Consider the following 18227-nt stretch of genomic DNA (forward strand, 5'->3'; position numbering starts at 1 on the left):
TGGTTTTAGTACCTTGGACTTCTTTCGTCCAGTAATTTAAAATCTTGACGTGTAGAAGGATACATTCCCAAATCACTGAACTCTCAGAAGTATCATGGTCATTACAAATCATTGTTTAAATTGTGGTTAAGAAGTTTTTTTATTTCTAAACACAATTTATCAGCCACTTAGTAGTTGAAACTAAAATATAGAGCACCAAGCAATAATTGGTTGTGTGCAGTGTTATTTTTTCTGCAAAATAAACAGATACAGAAGTAACCTACAGTGATAAAGGAAGTTAATTAAAACATATGCATATATGAAAAAAGAAACAGTCACCTGGAATTGCTGTCTTCTTCATTCAGTAAACATAGAACGTGTATTACATGCTAAGCATAGAAATAGATGCTGAGAATGTGATTGTGGGCACAACACCTAGGAGTTCTGCCCTTCTGGTTATTATATTCTAATGGAGAGTACAGTTGTTAATAAAAGTGCTTTGCAAATACTGTATCAGTGGTTCCACACCCCCCTTACCCATGGGGGATATGTTCTAAGTACTTCGCCGCATGGGTTCCTGAAAGTGCAGATCGTCCTAAGCTCTATATATGTACTATGCTTTTTTCCTATTATCAGTTTTATTTATTAGGCACAGTAAGAGAGTAACAACATTAATAAAATAGAACAATTAGAGTATATTGAATGAAAGTGAACATGAATGACCTGTCCCTCAAAATACCTTGTCCAAATTTAATGCCTTTTCCATCTTAACCAACCATATGTCACACACTGTAACTATGTGTCACATACTATAGCTGTAACTTGGATTTTGAGGAGTGACAGCAAAACTTCGAATTTTTTTTCTGCCACAGTTTAATAGATTTGTTCTTCCTGTAGATCTTAGCGACCTCAGCATACAATTTTTTTCTTATTAAATAGATAACTTTTTACCTTTTCACTTAAAGGAAAAGCCTTTTTGGCATATCCCAATTGCCAGCATCACTCTTCTTGTACTTTAGGGCCATTATTAAGTAAAATAAAGGTTACTTGGACACACAAGCACTGCAATACTGGGACAGTCAACATTATATAAACAAGATAGCTGCTGAGTGACTAATAGGTGGAATATGCCAGATAAAGGGACAGCATGAGATTTCATGTTGCTATTCAGGATGATGTGCAGTCTAAAACTTATGAATTGTTTATTTAATATTTTCAGGTCACGGTTGACCTTAGGTCACTTCACTGCAGAAAACAAAACCATGGATGGGGGTGGTGGGGGGCTACTGTCTGTTCACTGACATATGTACGGATTGGGAAACAAGTCCCACAACTACACAGTGGTGGAACCAGACTTTGGAACTCTTGAAAATGAAAGAAAGTGAAGTCGCTCAGTCATGTCCGACTCTTTGCGACCCCATGGACTGCAGCCTACCAGGCTCCTCTGTCCATGGGATTTTCCAGGCAATAGTACTGGAGTGGATTGCCATTTCCTTCCCCAGGGGATCTTCCCCACCCAGGGATCGAACCCGGGTCTCCGGCATTGTAGACAGGCATTTACCATCTGAGCCGTCCAAACCTGTCTCCTATGTTTGCATTTTTCAGGGACCATTTCAAATCCAATGATGTACTTCTGGATAGATCTGGCTGTTTCTCATGTGCTTATTCTCTTAGTCATTTAAAATGAAATGACAAACAAGCTAATCATATAAACTTGCCCATTCTGCACTGATATTGAAAGTATCTATGGTGATAGGTTTATCATAAAATAACAGTCTACTTGTGATTGATTCTCAGTGTAAATTTCAGGGTTATTTGCCAAAGGATATTTGCCATTTTTCACAGAAAAAAATTTCCAGAATGGTGATTCTATTAATCTTTATATAAAAGTACATAAAACTGGTGATGAGAATGTTTTACATAGCTAATTTGTGTTTTTAAAAAACAAAAAATAATTTCTCCTCTTAGGCTTTCTAGAAAAGTTGCTATATGTTATTCCTGAGGTTGTAACAAATTCATTAATTTATGTATTTGTGGCCCAGCTTGACCCAGTTTATCTCAGGCAGACCTATAACAACTAAAATTCTGCAAAAAGAAATTTTAAAAATACTTGAAGACAGAATACTGTAATTAGGGCGATCACACAATTTATTGCCCAAATGGGGATACTGTTGAGAATAACCCGGAATGCTGTTTTAGTAATCATTCCTTAACAACATAGTGGACATGACCTGTGGTCACTAGCTTTTATGAAATAGCATCATTACTAAAGGTTAAAGAGTTTTCTTTTCACAATGGGCAGTATGCTTTATATGATTCCTACATTAATACTGAAATTGGGTAAAAACAAACCCTGTTGGTAGACTTAGGTATTTAATAAATTCACGTGTTACTCACCCAAAATATGTTGTATAATCTGCAAGTTCTAACCATTCAAATCTTTATTTTTAAGGGTAGACATTTCACTTTGCCTTTTAAAAAGTTGTTTGTGTTCTTTTCCCTGCTGACTGCTGTATAAAATTGTAATTATAGAGGTAGTCTGCTGGTCTGTCTTGAAACCTTTGTGGGAAAAGGTGGTATAGAAATAACTTAAAACACTATGTTTGACTGAAGATCCTCCTTAACCCTTGCCTTCTTTTCACTTGTTATTTTTCTGTAGCACTGCAGGTATAAGCTGTTATTTTATAAGCAAAGTGAACTGGTTGAATGATTCCCTTTAAATGTAAATCTTAAATAATGTTAGGTGATCTTTAATGATAGCTGCTGCTGTTGCTGCTAAGTCGCTTCAGTCGTGTCCAACTCTGTGCGACCCTGTAGATGGCAGGCAGCCCACCAGACTCCTCTGTCCCTGGGATTCTCCAGGCAAGAATACTGAAGTGGGTTGCCATTTCCTTCTCCAATGCATGAATGCATGCTAAGGTGCTTCAGGCGTGTCCGACTCTGTGCAACCCCATGGACAGCAAGCAGCCCACCAGGCTCCTCTGTCCACAGGATTCTCTTGGCAAGAACACTGGAGTGGGTTGCCATTTCCTTCTCCCTTAATGATAGCTACAAGGTCTGTTTTTCCTGTGGAAGTTTTCTTCTGTTTTGGATATTTTTTTGGTATATGATTGATTGCTTAACCACTTTGATTTCTTTTAAGTGCATTGCTTGTCCTTAAGACCTTTTTAGGATAGCTACAAATAAGAGACCTTAAAGGATAAAACTTATCAGTTGAATCTTTGATGTTTTTAAATAGGAGGGAAAGAAAAGAGTACTAGAATACCAGGGAGAGACAATGATCTTTATCTCCAAATTAACTCCCTTATTTGTAGAGATTTTTAATCTTCCAAGTGGCAGAGGTAGGATTTCCTAGGACTCTGGATGTCCTGATTTCCATCCAGTGCCCTTGTCACCATACTAGAACTGTCCCAGACTTTGAAGCCTTTTCAGCTTTTTCTGTTAAGAAAATCCACAATAACATTATAGATTTTTCAGTTTGCTTATTAAAATAGACCTCTGTTGAAAACAGATAAGTTGTTTTTAAATTAGTTTTCTAAGAGAATTCTAAATTACCTGCAATTAGCACAAAGAAAACTTAGGAGAGAAATTCTTAAAGATGAGATACTTGAAGGTTAATGAAAGAAACTAAGAAATTCATATTGCTGCCATATAAGGAATGACAGTAATCTGGATGTGTGTGCTTTTGAAGCTAGAACGAAAGGAAACTTTTCTAAGTAAACTCCCTAAAGAGAAACAGGGCTTCAAAATAGAGATATAGGAAGTTTCTATTTGAAAAGAGAGTAAGTGATGACATTTGGGGATAAGTTTGACTTCAGAGAGGCCCTTTTAATGTCAAGCACTGATACAGTGAACTCTGAACCCTTAGCATATGATACCTAGCATATGATACCTTAAGCCTTTAAAAGAGCCAGGAGAGAGTGATTGTGGGAAAGATAAAGGTGTCTGAGGATGGAATCTATTCAAGCGGAACTGTCTCTTAGGCTGTAATGGAATGTTGCATGTGAACTCTAGGGTGATTAAGTCTTATCTCTGAAATGAAATTAAGATTCTTACATTGTCATGTTATATGTAAATGTTAAGTAATGTTCTACTGAAGTATAAACTAAACTGTCTCACGTCAAAACAGTTTTGGAACTGAGGGAAAGAATAAAGGGAACAGGTTAAGTACATGCCTTTCCAAAGGGCAAGAGGCTAGAGGAAGATCCAAAACATAAAAAGATTAGATGGGAAAAGTTCTTTAATCGCGTTTGCTCTTCATATAGGAGTGGAATGAGTTTTTCTATGGATGCTTTCAAGATTGGAGTGTCAGATGTTGGTGACTTAACCACGTGTTTATGTTTCTTGGAGTATAACATGTTTACTTTCAGTTTTCCACAGGAATATTTTGAGTTTGGGGGTGTTTTTTCAGTGAAAATTTGAGTTTTGATATTTTCTTGATATGTCTCCATGGTAACTGTAGTTTTTTTCCTCTCTAAAAATGAGTGTCTTTTAATGAAGTTTAGTTCCATTTTTAAACCTGTAGTGGACGTCGTCGTTGCCTTAAATAAATTTGGCCTCAAGTCAGAAGGCTTTGTTGCAGTGGGCAGTTTGTTTTAAAAAAAAAAAAAAAATGTGTGTTGGTTTTTTTTTTATTCTTAGTACCAGGATATTTGACAGTTGTCTAAATACTGAAACTGGTTTTAGATTTACTTGAATTGTGTCTCATAAAACCAAAATATTAAATTCATTTCCTAAAAGAAGTATGGAAAAACGAAAGTGTGATAATTTTGTTAAGAGAATATAGGATTTCTCTGTGCTGCTGCCTGTATAACTAGGGGGAGTTTCTTATGTTTCTTAAGCCATACATCTTCAATTTTTATTTCCTCAGTTGCTTTTATTCTTTAACCACTTTTGTGATGATAATAGACTATTTTCTAAAATTGCCTTGGTATGGCACCATCTAACAAACATAAAACAGCTTTCTCTGAGTATTTTTTGTCTGGTTGTCATAACTTCATAAAGCCAAATGAATTGCAAACTAAATAAAATCTGTTCAAATAAAGAAATAGGAAAAATTATGGTCTCTTTCTCCCCAACTTTTAATTTTTTTAATACCTTCAAAAAATTGGAAAACCAGTATAGCGAACACCTATATGTATATTTTCTGTCCAGATTCACCATTTTCAAAAAGTTTGTCATATGTACTTTGTGTGTATATATACCTGTTTTGGTGCCTGAGCCATTTCAAAGTAAGTTGCAAGCTGTTGCTCTAAATAAATTTTTAATAATATTTAAGTTTCCCTGGTTGTCAGAAAAAAGTGCCTTGTAGCTACTTGTGTGTGAGAGGTAGAGTTGTCATTATTATTATTATTTTTTTTAATACAGAGCCCATTCACGTTTCATGCGTTACATTTGATTATGTCTTTTTAGTCTCTTAATTCAGGAAAGTCACCTAGAAAAAAGACCTCTTTCTGAAAGCTGTTGAGTTTTGTCTTTCATTGATTTTGTTGCTTAGAACCTCTTCAGTAGTGATTATTTTTTATGTCCTGCATCAGGTTATTTTTAATAAAATTGTTATCATTTGGGCATAGCATATTAAAACTTTCAATATCTTATTAAAAGATATCTTGAAGATTAGTGTTATACATAGTTTATAGGTTACTAATCTGGAAAGAACAAATCTTGGCCAGATCTTAAAATAATAGTTTTTAACTGGGTTTTTGTTTCTCAAGAAATATTCTCTTCATTGAAGATTTTCATTTTATTTTAAAACCTGTAGTGTAACAAATCCAAATGGAGAACAAAACTACCAAAAATAGTGGTCCATTCATTCCCCGCAACATAACCATTGGGGAACAGTGGACTGCATGTTCAGACTTAATTTAGAATATGAACAGTTTATAAAAACTGTAACTGAATCAAGAAACTATGTAGATAGTTTTGTTTTTTATTAAAGAGTAATGCTAAAGAACTGAAAGTTATGATAGTATGGCAAAAAGAAACTAAAGAGTATTTTGATTTTTTAATTACAGAGTAGGTTTTGACACTAAGGAACATTAAAAATAGAACAGGAGCAATTCTGACCCTCTGTGCTTTTGTCTTTATAACCTGTACTTACAGTGGATATAATTTTGTATTAAAATTTAGGGGGTTTTTTTTAGGTCAACAAGGGCAGACACAAGATTATTCAAAGGCTTGGGAGGAATATTACAAGAAGCAAGGTATTGTTTTTATTAGAAATGAGATTCTTTGGGGCTTTTAATTGTGGTTACAGCAACAAAGTTGTTCTGTTTTCTCAAAAGGTCAAGCAGTTCCTGCTCCTACTGGTGCTCCACCAGGTGGTCAGCCAGATTATAGTGCAGCCTGGGCTGAGTACTATAGACAACAAGCAGCCTACTATGCCCAGACAAGTCCCCAGGGAATGCCACAGCATCCTCCAGCACCTCAGGTATAATAAATTTGCTAATGTGCTGATTTCAACTTCAGTCATGTTCTATGCATGTTTACTTTTGTCTGGGATTCTGTTTGCCTTTTAAATTTTTATCTGGCAAAACTATAAATGAAGTACTGTGGTATATTGTTTTGGGTTTTTTGTTTGTTTTTTTATAATGCTTCCTGGCATCTGAGTGCTGAATATTTCTATAATGCCTTTGATTTTAAAAATAAACTTTTTTCCCCCAGGGATTTGCAAATCATGCAAGAAGCCACCACCATTTATATTAACCAGTTTTTCTTTCTTAGAGGATTCACTCCTGAGTTAGCTCCATTTAAAGGATTTTCTTTAACTTTTTGTGTATTTCTTATGTATCTCTTCTGCACAGGGCCAATAATAAGAAGTGGACAATACAGTATTTGCTTCATTGTGTGGGGGAAAAAAACCTTTGTTAAATATATGGATGCAGACGGCTTGATGAAGATCTTAATTTTGTTTTTGGTTTAAATAGTGTTTTTCCTTTCTTTCTTTCTTCCTTTCTTTTTTCTTTTTTTTGAAAATGTACAAAATATCTATCACTACTGATAGGAGGTTAATATTTCTGTGTAGAAATGAAAATTGGTTTGTTTTTAGTATTTAGTGTAGATGTACACATTCCAGCAAATGTATTTGCAACTATTATGTGGTTAATGCTTTGTGATATAAATGTACTTTTTTCAATGTATACTTTCACTTTTAAAATGCCTGTTTTGTGCTTTACAATAAATGATATGAAACCTCCTGTGTCGGTAAGTTGGATATGTGGGTATTTAAAGAATTCATAATTTCTTAGTAATGATAAATTAAGATACATATACACAAATATATAAGCTTTCCCCATGAAATATTAATTTGAGTTTTTAAACACTGGCATGTTTTCTTCCCCCTTGCAGTATAGTAGTAGATTGGAGGATCTTTTCCATTTATTGTATTTGGCTGTTTTCAGCACAAGTAATCCTGATATCTTCATTTTTTTCCTTCTGTTTGATTAAAAACTGCATGTGTGTACAATGATCTTTTGGCATACTTCCATTGCATTAACAGTGAAATTTCCTTTTATACATGACCACTGTTTCAGACCTGTACTGCTGCTATAACAGTTAACCTTTCTGTTTTTAATTTGATAATTACTTGATTTCCAAGACTGTTTCAGCATAACTAATTTTAAACAGTTTTCAAATAGTAAATATGAGTAGTCTATAATAAGAACAGTATTTTTTTTTTCATGTAAAGGAGCTCTTGCAAGGTATGCAATATTAGTGTGTTTCTTTCTAAATGTAGGGTAGAAAAAGTGAATAGTATGCAAAAAGTATAGCTATAGTGCATCTGCCATTGAAACATTATTGCGGTATGAAAATGTTTGAGCTATTTTTTTCTTTTTTTTTTTCCTTTTTGCAGTATAGATAAGCTTTGTTTTGTAAATGCACAAGTCCAATCATTGAATCAACTTAATTTTTTTATGTACTTGAATCATTTTATTACTCTATAACACTCATGCTGAAGTTCTGATATTTTGTTGAAATCCATTGTTTTACTCTTTGCATATTTGTTGGCTCTTTGCATATTAATATATTAGACTACATGCAAATACAGTCTGTCTTGCCATTGTCTGTTGAAGTGCAGGTTTGATCCAGCCAGTATAGAACTAGCTCTGTAGGGGTGAGGAGGACTGTGCTGTGTATCATCCTTGATTGTGTTCCTTCAAGGAGCATTGCACTGTAAGTACATCAGAATGACAAATTGATGAACTGCAACAGTATCTTTTTGTCAATGTTCCACATAATGCAAATGCCATACTTTGTTTGAATATTATGTTGGAATACAGTGCTTATATCTTGGAAACCATAACTGCTTCTTAATTTAACATAGAATATTCATAGGTCTGTATTTTTTTTTAAGTGAGCTTAATGGGTAAGTATTTTTGATATGCTTTAGCTATAGCTAAAGAAAACTCATCATTAACAAAGTTGAATAGTATTACTCATTGGTGCTCCTAAAATATATTGCTTTTCAGTGTAAAATAATGCATATCTTATATATTAATATGAAAGACTTGAAATGTATCAGACAGGGTGGTTTTCAGTTTGCAAATATTAAGCAATGTAGTGGTTTTAATACCATTTCCTAAATATGTATACTAGTTCTTTCATTGGTAGGGGAGCACCATTTGTTGTTCTGAATATACTATAAAAGGAAGATGTACAGGACATAAATGTTGAGATTATTTATAGGGTAGAAAATAGCGGTACAGTTCATTGTAGCTGTTTTGAAATGTTTTTGACTATCTTATAGAACCGAGAGTGACTTCTTCCCTTGCCCTTATTTAGATATGGATATGTAGTTCTAGTTTGAAGTTTTAATAGTTAAGGAGTTATCTGTTTAAGAGTAGGGTATTGATGTGAACAGTTTCAGTATTTTGCATGATACTGTTTTATAGATGACCTTTTAGGAAAGTGGTGCATTTATTAATTAAACTGAAGAGATAGTTTTCAGTTGGATTCAGTACTCACAAATTGGAGGCTGTTGATTTTGATTCATTTAAGGTTTAAAATCTTTATTAATTGCAAACAGTGCAATTATTTATACTTCACAGTGCCTTCCCAGACCTTCCACCTTAGGTTCTGCTGCAAAAAGCAACAGGTAAGCACAACCTAAGGACATATATAAATAAATATTTCAGTACATTAATGTTGTCCCTGTGAGGTTTTTGTGGTTGTGTATTCAAAAGCAATCTGCTACTGCTTCCCCAAAATGTATTTTGTTATTTATGCTACCATTTCAGTGGAAAGTCTGTAAGTTGTTCAAACAACTGTTTACTTTTCTAGGTGATGTTTTTATTTTGATTTTTCTTTTTATTAAAACAAGAAAATTAAGAGTAGATTGCTGCTGTAATTAAACTACATCCAAACTTTTTATAATCTTTTCCCTAATATAGAAAAATTGTTAGAATTTTAAAAGGAAAGTTACATAGTTCTCAAGATTTAGGAGATCATTTGGTCAGAAACTTCAACAGCCTTCACAGTCTGTTTATGATTGACAAGACATTTTCTTTGCTCTCCAAAGCTATGGAGTCTTTACTTTTTTTCTTGTTCTTGAACGATAGCAATTCAGTAAGGGCGTTATGGGTCAGAGTTTTATTATGACCTTTTTTCCTTAAGACAACTCAGTTTTCCTAACTCTTATTTATATACACCGAAAGAAATACTGGCAGTATGTTTGATAAAAGGCATGTGCATCAGTGAAATGTTAACTGTATAGCAAATAACCTATCATAATCTGTATAGCAACCAATATTTTTCTGATTTATAATACCTTAATAACTTGACGCTGCATTTATTTTATTTTTTGCCAGTTTTAAATGTTTGTGTGTTCTTGTAGATAATTTTAACTGGTAAATATTTTGAGTTAAGATGAATGTATTAAAGCAGCATCATATCAGTTTTGTTTATTCGGTTTCTAAAATGTGCTGATCCTTTTAAAACTCCTGCTTATCTTTGCAACAAAGAAAAATATTCAAAAATACTGCCTTCATTTTCACACACAGTGCTGAAGATGCTGCAAGCACCAAATCATAGCTCATAAAATCAGGTCCTGAGATAGTTACCCATAAAGAGGAATCCTTTGAGTGTATGCCATTGGTGAGCCGATGAGCATGGACCATAGAAGGGCTCAATGTAGAAGGTAAAATTGGCAAATCGTAACTGAGAAAAATGAAATGTTTTCCCATACGTAATATGATACAGGGTGTACTGTGCCTGCTTTTGATCACTTTTCATTTTAAAGTGCTATTCACTTGATCTTAAATGTTCCATGAAATGTTAAATTTTGAAAGTTAGTTATTGCACCACATTTATGTGTGTGTATATGTGTTTTAATAGTCAATGTTAAAATTGATAATATAAAGGAGCTCTTTGAACCTTAAGAGCCTGTCAAGTTTTGCTTAGTTGTAGTTTGCATTTTTATAAAAGAAAATACATATGAATGCTAATAGATATTGGGGCATTGTTTCTATCTCATGAGAATTTTTTTATTCATTAGCATAAGCCTTCATTGATACTGCAGGCATTTTTTAAATGGCGCTAATCTTAACCTTGAAATAAATGGAAAGCAGAAAAGGTGAGCCAGTTGATTTGAATGCAGTGGTGTTAGGAGTGGTAGAGACAATGTTTGGCTTGAAATTGATTTATTTAGCACTTGACAATATGTTTTTGTTTTTAAGATTTCATAGTGTGGTGGTAATTAGAATTCTTATAGTTTGATGTTTCTCTTAGAAATGGGAAGTATACTTTTATTTTTAATAAATGAAAATGGTTTTAATACTAAAATTAGTGATTTAATACTAGTTGTTTATGAGCATTGTAAAATATATTCTTAGACAAATACCTGAGTAGTTAATTTACAGGAGTGGGTTTGTGTAGGAGTAAACAATACCTTAAGAGGAAGATAGGAATATATTCAGAAGTGATAATGTTTGTTTGAATACTCTTGCCAGGAGAACCACTTCTACCTGCAAAGTTATGTTCTTTAGAATAAGGTTGTAGAAATTACTAGTTAATAAAGATGTCTTTTTATTTTCTGAAAATTCTGCCTCACTTTAAAATGTATTATAACAATACCTAAAGATAATTTTGATTCTGAAAATAACCTTATTTTTTGTTTAGTCATGAGTTTTCTTGCCACAGTATAAACTTCTGAGGGATTTTTTTTTAACTGGTGCTTTTAAGAAAGCAAATAAGTCCCAGGATTTTATTTTCTTCAGTGATACCCCTTATAGGAACTCATAAATGTATTTGCACATATATATATTTTTTCTTATGCATGCTCAATGCATTTTCGTCCTGAGAAAAGTGTTCTCTACAGAAACTACCCGTGTAAAAAGAAGATTGGCTTAAAATGGCTACTGTGATGGGAACAGTGTCTTAGGGAGATGCAGCTTGGACTTGAGGTAAATTGAATACTTTACAAACTGTGGTTTAGTTTGTTTTAATACCATTGTATGTAAAGGGGTACATGATTGCTGTAATTTTGTATTGATTATGGTTTCCTCAATAAAAAAAATAAATGTACATTGGTGAATATTATTAAGGAGTGTTTGTCTCTTTTCTTAAATACAGAAGTGACTTTATTATGGGTTTACATTGTAAAATAAAATTGTTTTCCAGAAAACTAAAATATAAAACAACTTGATAATAGAACATGATAGCTAATTATTTACAAACTCACTTTAAAAACTCAAAATTGATGATTGTGCCATTTTCCCCTACATCTAATTCTCTTAGATTTGAAAATCTTTATGTTTTGTCCTGCATGAACTATTAATACAAAGTTTTCTCATTAAAATATAATTTGCTCAGGAAAGTCACAACATAAATTTGCTTTTTATAAGTTTGAATATATATTACACAGATTTGAAAAATACGTGTTTGATATTCCCAACATTCCATATTAGGCAGTGGTATCCATCAGATTTGCTCTCACAGTTGTTTCTTAAAAGTCTTAATTCTTGTTTTGTGTTCTCTCTGCATAGAGGGAGAAATGACAACCGTTCCCCCTCATCTCCCTGCTCCAGAAAGACTTTGAAACTACAACAACCAAAATGATACTCTACTGAGGGGAAAAGCCCACTTAAATTGATAAGTTCCAAATTCACTAACTCATCTATTTCAGACTAATTTTAGGTGTGACTAGTTCATAAATGATACTCTTTTCATGCAAAATGTGTCCTGTTTATAATTTCTTTAAAACTTAATGCTGTAAACATGAAAAATACACAGTGTTTGTAATAGGTTCTGATAGAATAATTGAGTAAATTCCCCCCTTTGCCCCATTAAATTACACATTAACTTACACTGCATAATGGGGTGATGAATCTGGTGCTCTTTTGGAAAGGAAAAAGGTATTTTTTAGATGAGCTTGTTTTTTGAAGACTGTTAGGGAAAGGAATAAGAAGTCAACACAGTGGCACTTCCAGTTTCCTTTTTTGGCCCCGCCACAGAAAAGATGGATGTAGTAAGAAAGTCGGAGAGAGAGGGTGTGTTCCAGGGAGAGGGAAGGGGACCTAGTAGTCGTCAGCTAAAAAAGAGAAGAAGAAAAATGATTTTTTTTTTTTTTTTAGAAAAAATTTTTAAATAGAATGAAAGTTCTAGATTCAAAGAGGGATTAATTCTTACTTTCAATGGTAAGAATACAGGTGCTAGCTGCAGATCCTTTGCTGTTCACTGCTTTACACATATACTCTCCTTCATCTTCTGGGAAAGTTTCTGGTAAATAAAGGCAGTAAGTTTCTCCTCTTTCAATATATTGATAGTCTTCTCCATCCTGCAATATTTCTCCTTCAAACCACCATGTAATTTCTGGTTTGGGTTCTCCTGTTACTTTAACGGTAAATCTAACTGGCTCACTGTCTACAACCGATGTGTTTCTTAGAGGCTTCTTAAACCACGGAGCTCCTGATCTGGTTTGCTCTTCATCTTCAATGGTAGACCCATTCATGGTGCTACCCTCTTCCTCCTCCTCCTCTTCTCGTTTCTGTATTAAAATAAATACATTCAGGTTGGCATTTATAGTAGTCATGTTTTCAGGAGAGTGATTTAGTAATAGAATTTGGAGGTAGATATATTTTCCCCCAAAGTAAAGAACATGTAAGTGTCCTTACTATAAAGTGTTTTACATTAACATTTCACTGATTTGAAAGCTATTAAAATGTATTTTTAATCCCTCCTTAAATTTCATTGTTTTTCAGAAATCATCTTTGGGAAAGAAAGGATATGAAAGCCTGGTACCTTTTGTAGTGCTGCATCAATTTCCTTTTGTTCAAACTGCATGCGTAGTAACTTTTGCTCTTCAATTCTTCTTTGTTCTTCTTCTTCTCTTGCTTTAGCCATACGTTCAAATCTAGCTTTCATATTCACTTTATGAGTAAATGGAGCCTCACTTTTTTTTGCAGGCTTAATATCAACATCTTCCTCCTTTACAAGAGGAATACAATACAAGAATAAGAATTGTTTACTTTCTAAAAACCAACAAGAACTAAAATGTTAATAGTTTTGAAGATGCCTAGGCACAAGAAAATTAACATGTTTGGGTTATGCTATTTGCTACACTGCAGACTATCCCCCAGTTTAGGAAAGATGAAAGTTCGCTTGTGAAATACTCTTTTTTAACAGTTGGAATTGTTCTCCCAGTGTAATTATCACACATTGTCTCTGGAGTCCTAGTGTATTTTATTTGCCCAACCAAATCTCAGTGCTTGTTAATAGTACTGAGTAAAGAAAAGGATGAGGAAATCATACACTATTAACAATTATTAAAATACTTTCATAAGAGTCTCCACTTAACTCTTTACCCGACCTCATAGTACAGAAATGCAATTTTGTTATTTCCCACTTCATGATTTCTTCCTCACCCTTTTTTGTTAATAACTGAGATGAATTCTATCCAGTAAATAATTTATCGAAAAGCAATGGCAAAGAAGAATGTGTACAGGTAGAATAAAATAAGACAACTGTTGAAAGAGGCAATGACTGAAACTTGGGGAAACAGGAAATACAGTTCTGAGTCAATTTATTTAGGGGTAAGAGTTGGAAGCCATGAAAATAAAGGGGTAATGTAAGAGTAGAATTTGAACTGTCAGGTAGCATGTCTGTAAAACCAATTTGGTGATAAGAAGGTCACTTACTGGCCTTTGAGAGCAGTTTTAGTAGAATGGGGTCTTGTGAGTATAGTTAACCCATGGTTTCAAAAATACCTTGCTTGTAGTTGACTCTTGGTCTCTAAACTACTTAGACTCTTGTGAGTTTATCTGGAAATCTCACCATTTGTATTTCAAAGTACTATGAGGAAATTACTTCCAGATATCCAATGCAAAAAAATAAAATTTTGAAATAAGCTATAAAATAATTGCCTGTATAAGAAAAATATTGGTTCATCAATGTTTTATAGTGTGAAGTGTTGCACCACAGCTCCAATGAATGTAGATGTTAAAAGTAAGTTGGACTGTTTTCCTGGTTCTCCTGAATCCAGTTTTTATTTGATACTGGAAAATGCTAGGATATCAGACATAATTAGAGACTTGATGGGTAACTTCTGTTCATGCCATTATTTAGCCTTCAGTTGATACACATACCAGACTACCATTATTGCTAATGAATTTTATTGGTATGATTGCTTCTTGTTATATTTAAAAGATAGGGCAAAAAATACATTTTAAAACAATGGTCTGCTTGTTAAACAAGCAAACTAATAAACTGCGGTTTTATCTCAACAGACTTTTCCAAGACTTACATGGAAAAAAAAATGGACCTTTTTGTTCACACTGAATATTTAATGTTATTCTTTGCATAACAAATCTTTAAGATCGTGTATTTCAGCAAGTATAACAACTACTATTCTGGCTAGATCCCTCCCTCTTAATAACTTCTAGATTTTTGTATAAAAGTTTGTGTAAACTCAAAAATTTTATTTATGTAGTTACCTAAAACCTGCCTTTAGAAAATAAATTTTAAGTAGAAGCTGACTTGGAGAAAGTTTATGAATAGTCTTATGGTTATTAAGTACAGTTGCTTTTCCTTGAATCCCTGTAAAGCCAGGTTAGAAGTTTTAACAGGAAATGGATCTACTGAGAATTATGTTATAAATGTAATGATCTTTGTTCTTTAGGTGCATTCTTTGTAGGGCATTGGTACTCCCAGCATGTGGATATTACAGGCAATACAATTAAGCAGTGAATTTGGGATAAAAGAGAATGTAAAGCATGGTTCTGGAGAATCTAACTAGAAAATCAAACACTATTAGGCAGTTAAGTGATTTATGTACCAAATGTTGATACAGTTAAGGGCTACAGGAGCTGGGATGGAATTCTTAGATTAGGTAAGTTTACTTGAATGAGTTAGGCCTTGAAAGATGTCTGGAATATAAAAAGAAGGTATTTTCTAAAGAAGGAAACCTGAAACAATCAGAAGGGACAGGTCCTACCCTGGAAGTTGACTATACTCTGCCAAAACTATGCTAATACAATATTTCAGTGACCCTTAGTTTATTGAGATAAGAATGTCAGGTTCCTCACAGGAAACTCAACTCAGGACATCCTCATGGGTTAGAGAGTCAGCCAAGTCCTAATCTTATGTCCTTTTATACAAGAGAGCCAGTAACAGCATTAAAGCAAGAAACCACCAGCATCATTTCTCTTATTCTTACCTATAAATTTTATAGGGCTAGGTATGACTGCTCTGAGGTTTCACTATGTTTAACCAGAAAAGGGGAGCAAGTGCATCCTGATTTAAATTCTTTACCTTCTGTGATTTATCTCTTAAGGAATCAACTGATCTTGTGGCCCATCTATCCACTGAATGTTTTCCAGGATTTTATTCATCTGACAACTATTAACCCTTTCAAGATGGCTTTATCTACATCTGTACTTTCAAATAGTATCCAGAAAAGTTAGTCTTTAGCTCCTGCCTCTTGACTGAGCTCAATACCTATGTTTCAGACTGACATTACTTGTCCAAATATAGCTCAAACTTCACAGGTCCGAAACAATTTGTTCATCCACCTCTCCTCTCCAGACTTCCTGAATTCTCTGTATCTAGTTTCCCTAGTAATCTTGAAGAAATGTTAGCCTTCTCAGCAACCACCTGCCTGTAACTCAGTTTTTCTCCCTTGCCCCCAGCTTCATTACCTTGTCCCAGTTCATCCTCCACGACCCCAGGATTCTTTAAGCTAGCTTTTTATACTCTGTCCTAAAACTTTGATTACTAACATTATTCCTAAATCATAGTGCCTGCAAGGTTTAAAAGGCCCTTCAGCTAACAACTAGTTTTACAACCTTGTATCCTATCACCTATAATTGTTTGAAGCTGTTTGTGACTTTACTTTCCAGTCATTATTTTACATCCCTACCCCTGTTAGATGATTCTAAACACCATATGAGCCAGGACTTACGCAGGTTTATTTGCCAATGTAGCCCCGGTGTAGGCTTTCAAATAATTTTTTAATACATGAATCCAAAACCATCTTTAGCTTAAACATGATCATGCAATGAAGATACCTATTTGATAATATCATTCCATGTTTTAAAAATCCCTTCGGTGCACCTCAATAAAGTTGTTTAACATGGCATCTAAGATGGGTCATCTTGCTGGTGCTTGTGTCTTCGTTACCTTGTGCTGTGCTCACATTCTCCCTGTCTCAATGAATTGCTTATAGTTCTGGAGTTTGCCCATAGTTTCACCATTTTTATTCAACAGTCTCCTCTGAATGCCCTCCCAAATTCTGACACTTGTATTATAGTTGAATATTTGATGAGAATGAATTTTAGAAGAGTATGTGTTAGATACAACAAAATGGCAATTCTGACAATAAGCTTTCCAGATCTTATTTAAACCAATATTCATATCATGGAACTAGTCCTTAAACTGGAAAGGACATTATGGTCATCTAGTGAGTACCTCCTAATTTTACATATGAAAGTGAAAGCGAAGTCGCTCAGTCATGTCTGACTCTGCGACCCCATGGACTGTAGCCTATCCGGCTCCTCAGTCCATGGAATTTTCCAGGCAAGAGTACTGGAGTGGGTTGCCAGAGGTACCAAATTCATGTCACCTGAATTTTTATTTAGGTTCTGTACCTGAATGATTTAGCATGACTTTAGCAGATAACATAGGCTTTGTTGTCCTCATCTTTAAGTAGGTATGAATAATCCCTGGAGTTTAACTCAAAAATACACTGGTTCCTACTGATTCAAAGTAAAAACTTGTGCCAATAAAGATTTACTTTTGAGCTATTTTTGCTAGAGTGAACCATTTGATGTTCACTATAGGCTCTCATTCTCTCTGTTCCAAAGTCATTTTGGAATAATACTAGAATAGCAAAATCTTAAAAAGTCTCAAGATCTTAATATGATTTTGCTCTGTATTAGTTCCCAGATTATTATATACTCTGATGGTTAATTGTATGTACCAACACTTATTTCAAAGACATTGTTACTTCTGTTAAATCCATTATTGTATTACAACTTAAATATAAAACTATATATATGTATATACCTCATGAAAGTTTTCTGCTTCTCTCTCTTTAATTTCAAGGTCAATTGCTCTTCTTCTTGCTCGTTCTTCTTCTATCTTTTTCTGAATTTCTTTTTCAGACAATTGTCCAATTTTTTCAAACTTGCTTTTTAAGTTTTTAGCTTGAATAGAACCACTCCTTTTCAATTTGATTAATTCTTCATATTCCCTGCTCAGTTCAAAGGTTTCATTTTCTTCCTCTTCCTTCAAAAAAATTAAGATTGTTATATATTAAATACCGTAAAATTAGTTTGTACTTAAGTTATCCAGAAAGTTCACTATTTCTTATTTGAAACCAAAACTAAATGTTATAAATAACTTTTCCCCTAAACACTATGCCTAAATTTACTGATTAAAAGTGGTGCTACAAATTTAAGACTTCAGATAACATCTTACTTTATTTAAAATACTACTTAACTAGAGACTGGCTGAAAGCTTATTAATATTCCATTATAACCTGGTAAAACTAAAATATGCATATGAGGATTAACTTTTATGAGGAATTGTAGAGGAATTTTTAGGGGGAGGTAAAGAAAATTTTTAAAAATCACTGGGCTAAGAGAAGTTCTAATTCTGACTCTGATACTGTGTGGCCTTTTGCCTGGTCTCAGTCCACTGGACATGATCTTTTCATCTCTATGTAGAGCCACAGTATCTCTAAAAATTAGTCCTGCCTTTGGTTTGATGATAGTCAAATATCACTCAATACTCTGAATGAAGCATTTCTACAGACA

The 18227-nt window shown here is 33.8% G+C and overlaps 2 protein-coding genes across 16 annotated transcripts in view; one reads left to right on the forward strand and one right to left on the reverse strand.

The window, feature by feature from the left end:
- Positions 1-11015, forward strand: part of FUBP1 (far upstream element (FUSE) binding protein 1) — a 33863-nt gene extending 22848 nt beyond the window's left edge. For 3 of the 10 annotated variants that reach the window (XM_010857580.1, XM_010857579.1, XM_010857582.1), the window contains 3 exons: positions 6123-6182; positions 6264-6409; positions 6783-7177. In XM_010857580.1, coding sequence (XP_010855882.1) covers positions 6123-6182; positions 6264-6409; positions 6783-6791 — 215 coding nt within the window. In that variant the 3' untranslated portion in view covers positions 6792-7177. Of the gene's footprint in view, positions 1-6122; positions 6183-6263; positions 6410-6782 lie in introns of all 10 variants that reach the window. The other 7 variants (XM_010857581.1, XM_010857583.1, XM_010857584.1 and 4 more) reach the window with 5 other exon arrangements.
- Positions 11016-11618: 603 nt separating this feature from the next.
- The window catches only part of NEXN (nexilin (F actin binding protein)), a 55678-nt gene continuing 49069 nt past the window's right edge, over positions 11619-18227 (reverse strand). For 4 of the 6 annotated variants that reach the window (XM_010857587.1, XM_010857586.1, XM_010857591.1 and 1 more), the window contains 4 exons: positions 17476-17697; positions 13216-13401; positions 12604-12961; positions 11619-12505 (listed from right to left, as the gene is read on the reverse strand). In XM_010857587.1, coding sequence (XP_010855889.1) covers positions 12492-12505; positions 12604-12961; positions 13216-13401; positions 17476-17697 — 780 coding nt within the window. In that variant the 3' untranslated portion in view covers positions 11619-12491. The other 2 variants (XM_010857588.1, XM_010857592.1) reach the window with 1 other exon arrangement.

Source organism: Bison bison, unplaced genomic scaffold (assembly GCF_000754665.1).
Source record: "Bison bison bison isolate TAMUID 2011002044 unplaced genomic scaffold, Bison_UMD1.0 scf7180017864382, whole genome shotgun sequence".
In the NCBI taxonomy this organism is placed as follows: Eukaryota; Metazoa; Chordata; class Mammalia; order Artiodactyla; family Bovidae; genus Bison; species Bison bison.